The 14,089-nt window shown below is 51.9% G+C and overlaps 1 protein-coding gene across 1 annotated transcript in view; it reads right to left on the bottom strand.

Moving 5' to 3' along the window:
- opn6a (opsin 6, group member a) overlaps positions 1-13,748 on the bottom strand; it is a 91,091-nt gene extending 77,343 nt beyond the window's left edge. Inside the window, exons 1-2 of the mRNA XM_034189188.1 lie at positions 13,590-13,748; positions 13,289-13,494 (exon numbers count right to left, since the gene is read on the bottom strand). Coding sequence (XP_034045079.1) covers positions 13,289-13,494; positions 13,590-13,713 — 330 coding nt within the window. The 5' untranslated portion in view covers positions 13,714-13,748. The remainder of the gene's footprint in view (positions 1-13,288; positions 13,495-13,589) is intronic.
- Between the last annotated feature and the right edge of the window lie 341 nt (positions 13,749-14,089).

Raw genomic sequence — 14,089 nt, 5'->3', positions numbered from 1 at the left:
GATAGCTGGGTCAAGTGATGGCTTTTTAAGTAATGGTTTAATTACTGCCACCTTAAAAGCCTGTGGTACATAGCCAACTAATAAAGATAGATTGATCATATTTAAGACCGAAGCATTAATTAATGGTAGGGCTTCCTTGAGCAGCCTGGTAGGAATGGGGTCTAATAGACATGTTGATGGTTTGGAGGAAGTAACTAATGAAAATAACTCAGACAGAACAATCGGAGAGAAAGAGTCTAACCAAATACCAGCATCACTGAAAGCAGCCAAAGAGAATGATATGTCTTTGGGATGGTTATGAGTAATTTTTTCTCTAATAGTTAAAATTTTATTAGCAAAGAAAGTCATGAAGTCATTACTAGTTAAAGTTAAAGGAATACTCGGCTCAATAGAGCTCTGACTCTTTGTCAGCCTGGCTACAGTGCTGAAAAGAAACCTGGGGTTGTTCTTATTTTCTTCAATTAGTGATGAGTAGTAAGATGTCCTAGCTTTACGGAGGGCTTTTTTATAGAGCAACAGACTCTTTTTCCAGGCTAAGTGAATATCTTCTAAATTAGTGAGACGCCAGTTCCTCTCCAACTTACGGGTTATCTGCTTTAAGCTGCGAGTTTGTGAGTTATACCATGGAGTCAGGCACTTCTGATTTAAGGCTCTCTTTTTCAGAGGAGCTACAGCATCCAAAGTTGTCTTCAATGAGGATGTAAAACTATTGACGAGATAATCTATCTGTTGTGTGGGCCACCAGAAGAGGAGGTACTGCTGGCCCACCACCAGAGGGCGCCCTGTCTGGAGTGCGGGCTCCAGGCACCAGAGGGCGCAGCCGCCTCACAGGAGCAGCCAGGATGACAGCTGTCACGCATCACCTGCAACAGCTGTTACCAATCACCTGATCAGCAGGGGTACATCAGCGTTACAACGTCTCCACCTCTTTGCCGAGATATCGTTCTACCTGGAAGGTAACATTCTCAGCTGACCGTGAGATCTTTCGACAGTAACCTTTTGTGACTTTTGTGCATTATATAGCAGACTCTTTTCCAACGAGAGGTGGAGGTAGTTTTCCTGCCGTGTGGATTGCTGGGTGCAAACGCGCCCACATTTAATTGTTTTTTTGTTCCTCGCCAGCAGTACCAGGTCCGACACGCGGAGGCAGTGGCCACCTGGGAGTTCGGGACTTGGCGGCTCCAGTATTCCCGGGGTCTGGTGGCGGAGGAAATCATCTGGTTCCGGTTCTGCTTTGGACAGACGTCTTCTATCTTCGAGCCTGCCCACACGACACCTTTTGTGATTTGGCTTTTGTCTATTGTTGTAATCTGCTGTGTTTGTTGTGCCCATTCACAACAGTAAAGTGTTGTTATTTGACTTCCTCCATTGTCCGTTCATTTGCGCCCCCTGTTGTGGGTCCGTGTACCTACACTTTCCCAACAGGATATCTCGGCCAACGTCATGGACCCCGAGGGGCGTCAACCGGCCGTTGAACGGCCAATGGAAGAGCAGGGCGCACAGGCGTCTGCAGGAGGAATGATCGGTGAGTTGCAGCGAATCCTCACCGCTTTTACGGCTCGGCTGGATCTGATGACCGAGCAGAACGTCCTCCTTAACCGCAGGGTGGAGGCTCTCGCCGCGCAGGTGGAAGCGCGCCCTCAGGGCACTGCTGCGGCTCCCCCTCCTGTCGATCCTGTGCGCAATAGTGACGTTCCACAGGTCGTTCAACGACCCCTCCCACCTTCCCCTGAAGCATACATAAGCCCTCCAGAACTGTACGGGGGTTGTGTGGAGACATGCGCGGACTTTCTTATGCAGTGTTCGCTCATCTTCGCACAACGTCCCGTCATGTACGCGACTGATGCTAGTAAGATAGCTTATGTGATTAATCTGCTTCGCGGCGAGGCACGCGCTTGGGCTACAGCGCTCTGGGAGCAAAATTCACGGCTCCTTCTGACATATGATGGGTTTGTGAGGGAGTTCAGAACAGTGTTCGATCACCCAAATATAGGAGAGACCGCTTCAGCTGTGCTGCTGTCAATGAGACAGGGGCGCCGGAGCGCAGCTGCTTATGCAGTCGACTTCCGCATCGCGGCTGCGAGGTCCGGCTGGAATAGCACTGCCCTCCGCGCCGCCTTCGTAAACGGACTATCGTTGGTCCTGAAGGAGCACCTGGTGGCCAAGGACGAACCGCGGGATTTAGACGGGCTTATTGATCTCGTTATACGATTAGACAATCGGTTAGAAGAACGCCGTCGGGAACGAGACGAAGGGCATGGCCGGGCACGCGCCGTCCCTCTCCCTTCCGGTTCCGACCGAGTTCCGCCCTCCCCACGCTCCACGTCCTCTACGCTCCTTGTGGTGACAGCTCCCCCTGCTGACGAAGCTATGGACACGAGCAGGGCCACCAGATAGACAGAGGAGGCTGGCCCGCGGAGCGTGCTTTGTTTGTGGCTCAATAGAGCACCAAGTGAGGGACTGCCCCGAGCGGTTAAACAACCAACGCCCGCCCCTAGACACTGGGTAGGGGTGGGCCAAAAACATTCACGTGGGACATACCCATATTGCCACACGACTCCCAGTGACAATCTTTATGAGGATTTAACCCTGAAGGCCCCAGCACTGGTGGACACGGGCTCTGAAGGGAATCTGTTAGACAGCAGATGGGCCAGGGAGATAGGGCTCCCTCTGGTGGCGCTTACCTCGCCTGTGCAGGTGCGGGCACTAGATGGCTCCCTACTCCCTCTAATCACACATAAGACACCACCAGTAACTCTGGTGGTGTCAGGAAATCACCGGGAGGAGATCGAGTTTTTTGTGACTCCTGCCACCTCCCGTGTGATTCTAGGGTTCCCCTGGATGTTAAAACACAATCCCCAGATCGATTGGCCGTCCGGGGTAGTGGTTCAGTGGAGCGAGACCTGCCATCGGGTATGTTTAGGTTCCTCAGTTCCTCCCGGTTCCCAGGATAAGGAGGAGGTCAGAGTCCCGCCCAATCTAGGGACGGTGCCGGTGGAGTACCATGACCTTGTGGATGTGTTCAGTAAGGATCTGGCACTCACCCTTCCCCCCCACCGTCCGTACAATTGTGCCATTGATTTGGTTCCAGGCGTTGAGTTCCCGTCCAGCAGGCTGTACAACCTCTCGCGACCTGAGCGCGAATCGATGGAGACCTACATCCGGGACTCTTTAGCCGCCGGGTTGATCCGGAATTCCACCTCCCCGATGGGTGCAGGTTTTCTTTTTTGTGGGTAAAAAAGACGGTGGACTTCGTCCATGCATTGATTATAGGGGGCTGAACGAAATCACGGTTCGTAATCGATACCCGTTGCCCCTGTTGGATTCAGTGTTCACGCCCCTGCATGGAGCCCAAATATTCACTAAGCTAGATCTTAGAAATGCGTATCACCTGGTTCGGATCCGGAAGGGAGACGAGTGGAAGACGGCATTTAACACCCCCCTTAGGCACTTGAGTACCTGGTCATGCCGTTCGGCCTCACAAACGCCCCCCGCGACGTTCCAAGCATTAGTTAATGATGTCTTGCGGGATTTCCTGCACCAATTCGTCTTCGTATATCTAGACAATATACTCATCTTTTCTCCGGATCCCTGAGACTCATGTCCAGCATGTACGTCAGGTCCTGCAGCGGTTGTTGGAGAACTGGCTGTTTGTGAAGGGAGAGAAGTGTGATGTTTCACCGCACATCTTTGTCCTTCCTGGGGTTTATCATCTCCCCAACTCCGTCGCTCCTGATCGGCCAGGTTGCGGCGGTGAGAGAACTGGCCCCAACCACTAGCGTAGGAAGCTGCAACAGTTCCTCGGCTTTGCAAATTTCTACAGGAGGTCATTAAGGGCTACAGTCAGGTAGTTAGCCCCTGACAGCCATGACCTCACCAAAAGTCCCCTTCACCGGTCGGATCGTTGCGATGCCGCGTTCAAGGAGTTGAAACGGCGCTCTCGTCTGCACCCGTTCTGTGGGCAGCCGATCCTAGTCGCCAGTTTAGTGGTTGAGTGGATGCCTCTGACTCAGGGATAGGAGCTGTGCTTTCCCAGAGCGGGAAGACCGATAACGTCCTTCACCGACCGTGTGCCTATTTTCCATGCAGGTTGACCCCGGCCCGAACGGAACTATGACGTCGGCAATCGAGAACTCCTTGCGGTGAAAGAGGCTCTTGAAGAGTGGAGACATCTGTTGGAGGGAACGTCCGTGCCATTCACGGTTTTCACTGACCACCGGAACCTGGAGTATATCAGACCCGCCAAGCGGCTTGAACCCCAGGCAAGCCCACTAGTCACTTGTTCTTCAGCCGTTTTGACTTCCGGATCACCTACCGTCCCGGGCACCAAAAACCAGAGATCGGATGCCTTGTCCCGGGTACATGAAGATGAAGTCAAAGCGGAGTTGTCGTGATCCACGGAACCCATCATCCCGCGGAGTCCACTATCGTGGCCACCCTCACCTGGGACGTAGAGAGAACCAATCCGGGAGGCCCGGGCACGAAGCCCGGACCCCGGAACTGGGCCGAAGAACAAACTTACGTCCCACCAGAAGCTAGGGCTGCAGTCCTGGACTTCTGTCATGGCTCCAAGCTCTCCTGTCATCCAGGGGGTGCGAAGAACCGTGGCAGTTGTCCGGCAGCGCTTCTGTGGGCTTCCCTAGGGAGGGCCGAACGTCCCGGGATTATATCCAGGGCCTGCACCACCTGCGGCAGGGGCAGGCTGAGCCATCGGCAGGGCTATCAGGACTACTCCAGCCGCTGCCTGTGCCTCATCGCCCCTGTGGTCCCACATCGGCCTGGTATTTTGTCACGGGCCTCCCGCCGTCCCAGGGTAAACACCACCATAACTCACGATAGTGGGACCGCTTCCTCCAAGGCGGCGCCACTTCGTGGCCCTCCCGAAGCTCCCCCAACAGGCCCAGGAGACAAGCGGACCTCCTGGTCCCCACCACGCGTCCGGCTGTCATGGGATTCCAACCGACATCGGTCTCCGATCGCGGTCCCCAGTTCTCCTCGCAAGTCTGGAGGAGCTTCTGCCGGGAACTGGGGGCCACGGTGAGTCTCTCGTCCGGGTACCACCCTCAGACCAACGGGCAAGCAGAACGGGTAAACCAGGAGGTGGAACAGGCCTTGCGCTGCGTGACTGCTGCGCACCCGGCGGCCTGGAGTACCCATTTGGCCTGGATCAAGTATGCCCATAACAGCCAGGTGTCTTCAGCCACCGGCCTCTCCCCTTTTGAGGTGTGTCTGAGGTATCAGCCCCCATTGTTTCCGGTGGTTGAGGGAGAGGTCGGTGTGCCCTCGGTCCAGGCCCACCTACGGAAGTGCCGTTGGGTGTGGCATGCCGCCCGTTCTGCTTTGCTAAAGGCCCGGACGAGGGCAAAAGCCCATGCAGACCGTCGGTGGACCCCGGCCCCTGCGTATCGGCCAGGGCAGGAGGTGTGGTTATCCACAAAGGACATTCCCCTCAAAGTGGACTCCCCCAAGCTACAGGACCGTTATATTGGCCCATTCAAGATCCTTAAGGTCATCAGTCCAGCCGCAGTGAGGCTTCAGCTTTCATCCTGTGTTTCATGTGTCCCGTGTTAAACCGCATCACACCTCACCCCTCTGTACTCCGGGTCCAGCACCGCCTCCTGCCTGGATCATCGATGGCGAGCCGGCTTGGACTGTACGCCGGCTCTTGGATGTCCGTAGGATGGGCCGGGGCTTCCAGTATTTGGTGGACTGGGAGGGGTACGGTCCCGAAGAATGCTCCTGGGTTAAGAGGAGCTTCATCCTGGACCCGGCCCACCTGGCCGATTTCTACCGCCGCCACCCGGACAAGCCTGGTCGGGCACCAGGAGGCGCCCGTTGAGGGGGGGGTCCTGTTGTGTGGGCCGCCAGAAGAGGAGGTACTGCTGGCCCACCACCAGAGGGCGCCCTGTCTGGAGTGCGGGCTCCAGGCACCAGAGGGCGCAGCCGCCTCACAGGAGCAGCCAGGGTGACAGCTGTCACGCATCACCTGCAACAGCTGTTACCAATCACCTGATCAGCAGAGGTACATCAGCAGGACCACGTCTCCACCTCTTTGCCGAGATATCGTTCCACCTGGAAGGTAACGTTCTCAGCTGACCGTGAGATCTTTCGACAGTAACCTTTTGTGACTTTTGTGCATTATATAGCAGACTCTTTTCCAACGAGAGGTGGAGGTAGTTTTCCTGCCGTGTGGATTGCTGGGTGCAAACGCGCCCACATTTAATTGTTTTTTTTGTTCCTCGCCAGCAGTATCAGGTCGACGACGCGGAGGCAGTGGCCACCTGGGAGTTCGGGACTTGGCGGGCTCCAGTATTCCCGGGGTCTGGTGGCGGAGGAAATCGTGTGGTTCCGGTTCTGCTTTGGACAGAGTCTTCTATCTTCGAGCCTGCCCACACGACACCTTTTTGTGATTGGCTTTTGTCTATTGTTGTAATCTGTTGTGTTTGTTGTGCCCATTCACAACAGTAAAGTGTTGTTATTTGACTTCCTCCATTGTCCGTTCATTTGCGCCCCCTGTTGTGGGTCTGTGTACCTACACTTTCCCAACACTATCTCTCTCACAGAGTTTAGGTAGCTACTCTGCCCTGTGTTGGTATATGGCACTGGAGAACATAAAGAAGGAATCATATCCTTAAACCTAGTTACAGCGCTTTCTGAAAGACTTCTAGTGTAATGAAACTTATTCCCCACTGCTGGGTAGTCCATCAGAGCAAATGTAAATGTTATTAAGAAATGATCAGACAGAAGGGAGTTTTCAGGGAATACTGTTAAGTCTTCAATTTCCATACCATAAATCAGAACAAGATCTAAGATATGATTAAAGTGGTGGGTGGACTCATTTACATTTTGAGTGAAGCCAATTGAGTCTAATAATAGATTAAATGCAGTGTTGAGGCTGTCATTCTCAGCATCTGTGTGGATGTTAAAATCGCCCACTATAATTATCTTATCTGAGCTAAGCACTAAGTCAGACAAAAGGTCTGAAAATTCACAGAGAAACTCACAGTAACGACCAGGTGGACGATAGATAATAACAAATAAAACTGGTTTTTGGGACTTCCAATTTGGATGGACAAGACTAAGAGTCAAGCTTTCAAATGAATTAAAGCTCTGTCTGGGTTTTGGATAATTAATAAGCTGGAATGGAAGATTGCTGCTAATCCTCCGCCTCGGCCCGTGCTACGAGCATGCTGACAGTTAGTGTGACTCGGGGGTGTTGACTCATTTAAACTAACATATTCATCCTGCTGTAACCAGGTTTCTGTAAGGCAGAATAAATCAACATGTTAATCAATTATTATATCATTTACCAACAGGGACTTAGAAGAGAGAGACCTAATGTTTAATAGACCACATTTAACTGTTTTAGTCTGTGGTGCAGTTGAAGGTGCTATATTATTTTTTCTTTTGAATTTTTTATGCTTAAATAGATTTTTGCTGGTATTGGTGGTCTGGGAGCAGGCACCATCTCTACGGGGATGGGGGGTAATGAGGGAATGGCAGGGGGAGAGAAGCTGCAGAGAGTGTGTAAGACTACAACTCTGCTTCCTGGTCCCAACCCTGGATAGTCACGGTTTGGAGGATTTAAGAAAATTGGCCAGATTTCTAGAACTGAGAGTGCTCCATCCAAAGTGGGATGGATGCCGTCTCTCCTAACAAGACCAGGTTTTCCCCAGAAGCTTTGCCAATTATCTATGAGCCCACCTCATTTTTTGGACACCACTCAGACAGCCAGCAATTCAGGGAGAACATTGCAGCTAAACATGTCACTCCCTGGTCCAATTGGGGAGGGGCCCAGAGAAAAATACAGAGTCCGACATTGTTTTTGCAAGTTACACACCGATTCAATGTTAATTTTAGTGACCTCCGATTGGCGTAACGGGTGTCATTACTGCCGACTGTGAATTACAATCTTACCAAATTTACGAATTTCGTGCATATGCACATATAATGAGGCTCCTGCTGACTGATAGGTGTATGAGCCCTTTAATGTGGTTCATTTGACCAATTAGTTTAAACAAACAGTGCATGATTTCTCCCCACCCTAAGTTTTATTTCTGAGTCAAGGCCGGCCCCCATGTGGGTGGTTCTTAGCCTGTCGTGAATCAGTGACTGTGTGATTGGCTGAAAAGTGAAGTAGGCCGTATAAGTATAAGCGGGTGCCGTGCTCACGTTGCATTCAAGGGTGTGAGTGTTCCAGAGTGTTCCATCATGTTAAAAAAGATGCGAATACTTTCATTTTATCAATTAGACAGCTATAAAAAGCAGTTAAGTAAGTAAGTAAAGTTTATTTGTATAGCACCATTCAAGATAAAATCACAAAGTGCTGTACAGGAATTTAAGATCACAGAAATGAAAATACATAAACTAAAAACAGCAATAACATAAAACTAGTTAAAAGCAAGTCTGTACAAATAGGTCTTGAGTTTCTCCTTAAAGTTCCAACAGAGTCCAAGGATCGTAGGTGTAGTGGCAGTGCATTCCACAGTTTGGGTGCCACAACCTCAAATGCACAGTCTCCTTTGGTCTTGAGCCTTGACCTTGGTACAACTAACAGGTTCTTGTCTGAGGAACTCAGAGACCTGCTTGTCATATACAGGTGCAAGAGTTTACTGATGTAAAGTGGCATTTGACCGTGCAGAGCTGTAAAAGTCATCATCACCAATATTTTAAATTGCAGTCTGAACCGAATGGTGAGCCAACACAAAAAGGACAGAATGGGTGTTACGTGATTTAGAGGACCTTGTAAGGAGCCTTGCAGCCACATTCTGGGTTAGGGTTAGGGTTAGGGTTAGGGTTAGCCCTAACCCTAACCCTGTAGGCAGGGTAACCTACAGGCAGGTTACCCTGTAGGCAGTCCAGCGAAGACTTACTGAGGATAGGGAACAGCGAATTACAGTAATCAAGATGTGAAAACCGAGCTCCTCACCCCATCTCTAAGGGAGTGCCCAGCCACCCTGCGAAGGAAACTCATCTCGGCCGCTTGTACTCGCAATCTCGTTCTTTCGGTCATGAGCCAAATGTCATGACCATAGGTGAGGGTCGGAACATAGATCAATCGGTAAATCAAGAGCTTTGCCCCCCTGCTCAGCTCTCTCTTCACCACAATGGTCCGATACAGCGACCGCATCACTGCAGACGCTGCACCAATCCATCTGTCTATCTTACACTCCATCCGTCCCTCACTTGTGAACAAGACCCTGAGATACTTAAACTCTTCCACTTGAGGCAAGGACACTCCAGCGATCTGAAGAGGGCAAGGCACCTTTTTCCAGTCAAGAACCATGGCCTTGGATTTGGAGGTGCTGATTTTCATCCTGGATGCTTCACACTGGGCTGCAAACCGCCCCAGTGCATGCTGAAGGTCCTGATTTGACGAAGCCAACAGAACCACATCATCTGCAAACAGCAGAGATGAGATTCTGTGGTTCCCAAACTGGACCCCCTCTACACCCTGGCTGCACCTAGAAATTCTGTCCATAAAAGTAATGAACAGAACCGGTGACAAAGTGCAGCCCTGGCGGAGACCATCGTGCACTGGAACCAGGTTTGACTTACTACCGGCAATGTGAACCAAGCTCCTGCTGCAGTTGTACAGAGACCGGATAGCCCTTAGCAAAGGACCCCGGACCCCGTACCTCTGGAGCACCCCCCACAGGGTGCCCCAAGGGACATGGTTGAATGCCTTCTCCAGATCCACAAAGCACATGTGGACTGTTTGGGTGAACTCCCATGAACCCATCAAGCACCCGATGGAGGGGTAGAGCTGGTCCAGTGTGCCACGACCAGGACGAAAACCACACTGCTCCTCCTGAATCCGAGGTTCAGCTATCAGTTGAATTCTCCTCTCCGGTACTCTGGAATAGACCTTACTGGGGAGGCTGAGGAGTGTGATCCCCCTGTAGTTGGAACACACCCTCCGGTCCCCCTTCTTAAACAGAGAGAACACCACCCTGGTCTGCCAATCCAGAGGCACTGTCCCGACCGCCACGCGATGTTGTAGAGGCGTGTCAATCAAGACAGTCCCACAACATCCAGAGACTTAAGGTACTCAGGATGGATTTCATTCACCCCAGGAGCCTTGCCACTGAGGAGCTTTCTGACCACCTCGGTGACTTCGGCCTGGGTGATGGATGAGTCTGCCTCTGAGTCCCCAGTCTCTGCTTCCTCTTCAGAAGACATGACGATGGGATGAGGAGATCCTCAAGTACTCCTTCCACCACCCGACAACATCCGCAGTCAGGGTCAACAGCTCCCCACCTGCACCGTAGACAGTGCCAGTGGAAAGCTGCTTCTGCCTACCTGAGGCGTCGGACGGTTTGGCCAGAATTCTTTGAGGCCGACTGATAGTCCTCCTCCATGACCTCCCCAAACTCCTCCCAGGCTCGAGTTTTTGCCTCTGCGACCGCACAGGCTGCAGCACGCCTGGCCTGCCAGTACCTGTCAGCTGCCTCCAGGGTCCCACTTACCAACAAAGACAAGTAGGACTCCTTCTTCAGCTTGACGGCATCCCTTACTTCCGGCGTCCAACACCGGGTTTCGGGGATTGCCAGCTGTGACAAGCACCAGAGACCTTGTGACGACAGCTACAAGCGGCCGCATCGACAATGGAGGTGGAGAACATGGTCCACTTGGAATCCATGCCTCCAACCTCCCACGGGATCTGGGAGAACCTCTCCCGGACGTGGGGGTTGAAGACCTCGCTGACACAGGGTTCCACCAGTCATTCAGAGCAGACCCTCATGATACGTTTGGGCCTGCCAGGTCTGACCGGCTTCCTCCCCTCCCAGCGGATCCAACTCACCACCAGGTGGTGATCGGTCAACAGCTCAGCCCCTCTCTTCATCCGAGTGTCCGAGACACGTGGCCGTAGGTCAGATGATAGAACTATAAAGTCGATCATCGACCTCCGGCTCAGGGTGTCCTTGTGCCACGTGGACTTATGGACACGCTTGTGCTCGAACATGATGTGATGGACAAACTGTGACTAGCACAGAAGTCCAACAACTGAACACCACTCGGGTTCAGATCGGGGAGGCCGTGCTTCCTGATCACCCCCCTCCAGGTCTCACTGTCGCCGCCCACGTGGGCATTGAAATCCCCCAGGAGAACAATGGAGTCCCCAGTCGGAGCACTATCTAGTACCCCTCCCGGGGACTCCAAGAAGGTTGGGTACTCTGCACTACCACTCTGCCCGTAGGCTGAGACAACAATGAGAGTCCTGTCCCCCGACCCGAAGCATAGGGATGCGACCCTCTCGTTCACAGGCGGGTGAACTCAACACATGGCGACTGAGCTGGGGAGCAATAAGCAATGCTTACCCCAGCTCTCCGCCTCTCCCCGTGGGCAATGCCAGAAAAGTGGAGTGTCAGCCCCTTTCCAGGACTTGGGTAGCCAGGCCCAAGCTGTGTGTGGAGGTGTAGCCTGACTATCTCTAGTCGGTATCCCTCAACCTCCCACACAAGCTCAGGCTTCTTTCCCCCCAGCAAGATGACATTCCATGTCCCAACAGCCAGGGGCTGTGAGCGCGGACCGGGCCGCTGGGCCACCGGTCCACCCGCCCTTGACTGCTACCCAATCCTCTCTGCACCTGACCCCCATGGTCCCCTCTGCAGGTGGTGAACCCACAGGAGGGTGGGCCTACATCGCTCTTTCAGGCTAAGCCCGGATGGGCCACGTGGGCTAAGGCCCGACCACCAGGCACTCACGCACGAGCCCCAACCCCAGGCCTGGCTCCAGGGTGGGGCCCTGGCTCCGCCATACCAGGCGACATCTCGGTCCTTGATTTTGTACTGCTCATGGGAGCTTCTGAAGTGCCCTTAGTCTGACCTGTCACCCAGGACCTGTTTGCCTTAGGAGAACCTACCAGGGGCACAAAGCCCCCGACAACATAGCTCTTAGGATCAACCAGGTACGCAAACCCCCCCCCCCCCACCACCCCCACCACCACCACCACGATAAGGTGGCAGTTCGAGGGGTCACTCGGGAGGAGCTTGGAGTCGAGCCGCTGCTCCTCCACATTGAAGGAGCCGGCTGAGGTGGCTCAGGCATCTTTCTGGATGCCCCCTGGATGTCTCGCTGGAGAGGTGTTTCGGGCACATCCCATTGGGAGGAGGCCCCGGGGAAGACCCAGGACATGCTGGAGGGACTACGTCTCTCAGCTGGCTTGGGAACACCTCGGGGTTCCCCCGGAGGAGCTGGGGGAGGTGTGTGTGGATCGGGAGGTCTGGGCGGCTTTGCTTGAGCTGCTGCCCCCGTGACCTGACTCCGGATAAAGCGGAAGAAAATGGATGGATAGATGGAAGATGTGAAGAACTAAAGCATGAATAATCTGTTCAGCTCAGCTTGAGACACAATGTTTCTAAGGCAGGAAATGTTCCATAATGAAAGAAGCACGACTGCACAAGACAGGTACATGTCTGTCAAATTTGAGAGCCTGGTCATATGTAACACTCAAATTTCTGACTGCTAAGTGAACAAAAGAGGACAGAGAGCCACAGTTCTTAATCACTGAGGGAACAAACTCCTCAGAGGCACAAAGAAGAACTTCATTTTTTGCTGTATTAAGTGACAAATACTTAGCAGCCATCCAATTTTTATGACATCAGTACAGTTTTGAAGAACAGATACCCTAGAAATATTTTGTGGAGAAAAGGAGATGTACAGCTGTATGTTATTTGCACTACAATGCAAATAAAATAGGTCCCAGAATGGAACCTTGGGGCACACCAGAGGACAGAATGGCAGAAGAGGACATATATTTAGCTGCAGCAACTGAAAAACTCCTGTTAGAGAGATAGGATAAAAACCAATCTAGGGCCAACCCAGAAATGCACAACCATCTCCTTAATCTCTCAATTAAAACACCGTGATCAACAGTGTCAAAAGCTGCAGACAGATCCAAAAGTATAAGTATTGACTATTAACCTGCATATCACACACTCACTCACACACACTCATCTTCAACCGCTTAGTCCAGTTAAGGGTCGTGGGGGCCTGGAGCCTATCCAAGCAGTCATAAAGAGCGAGGCCGGGTTCACCCAGGACAGGATGCCAGTCTGTCCACCTGCACCTGCGCATTAAAAAATCATTTGAAGCTCTAAGAAGAGCTGCTTCAGTAGAATGCAAGTGACAGAAACCCAGATTGAAATTTGTCAAGAATATTGGGTTCAGGTTAAGATCAGATAGTCACAAGGACATTTTGGATATACGTCAGCCATTTTGTGGTATGCAACATGGAACACTCTGACAACTATCACATGTTTAATCCATAACTTGACAACCTTACCTGGCAGGTCCAGATGGAGGAGATTAGGTAGCTGCTGTCCTGGAAGACATTAAAAATTTCAATGATGCCACGGGAGTACCCAAAGATGGAAATACTGGCATCAGAGATGGCAAGATTAAAGGTCAGGTAGTCTGTGGGCTGTAGAGTGGCTCTCTGGCGGTACAGGATAAAGAGTACGATGCTGTTTCCAAACCAGGACAGCCAGCCTGCCAGAGACCAGGACACAGTTAGCATTCCTAGTGCAGCAACACGCTCAACACTGTGTTTTACTGTGTCAACTGAAGTACAGGATGATACGAACCCAACAGCAGCAGGTAGACCCCAATTATGGTCTCTCCCTGGTCAGACAGCGGAGGGTCTTGGTCCGTCAGGGTGAAGCTGTGGTTCCTCCAGAGGGAACCAGCTGCTGCAGAGCTGCTGGACATTTTTGTATGCAGGTGTGTGTGTTTCAAAGCAGATTTCTTGCTTCATGAACACTGGAAAGAAACGAGACCGACCGTGTCAGTTAATCCCGGATAAATATAGCGTACAGATTTGGCTTTAACACCCATAAAATCAGATCAAGGATTATCCCAGATTAGCTGATCAGAAAACCTCACAGGCAGCCAAGAGTCAGGAGGTTCGACTCAGGTGTCACACTGTAACCACTGGGGACCACTTTTAGAAACTTAGCATTAATTTAGCTTTTTTTTTTTTAATGTAAAATGGATTACATTGGTTTTCTATCTGATGCAGATGCTTTAAAGTCTTTACAATGGTGTCTTACGTCGACACTGATGTCAGGGTGCTGCCATGCAAAGC

Source organism: Thalassophryne amazonica, chromosome 15 (assembly GCF_902500255.1).
Source record: "Thalassophryne amazonica chromosome 15, fThaAma1.1, whole genome shotgun sequence".
NCBI classification, from domain to species: domain Eukaryota; kingdom Metazoa; phylum Chordata; class Actinopteri; order Batrachoidiformes; family Batrachoididae; genus Thalassophryne; species Thalassophryne amazonica.
The sequence above is the reverse complement of the archived record's forward strand: the minus strand, read 5'-3'. Positions and strand labels throughout refer to the sequence as shown.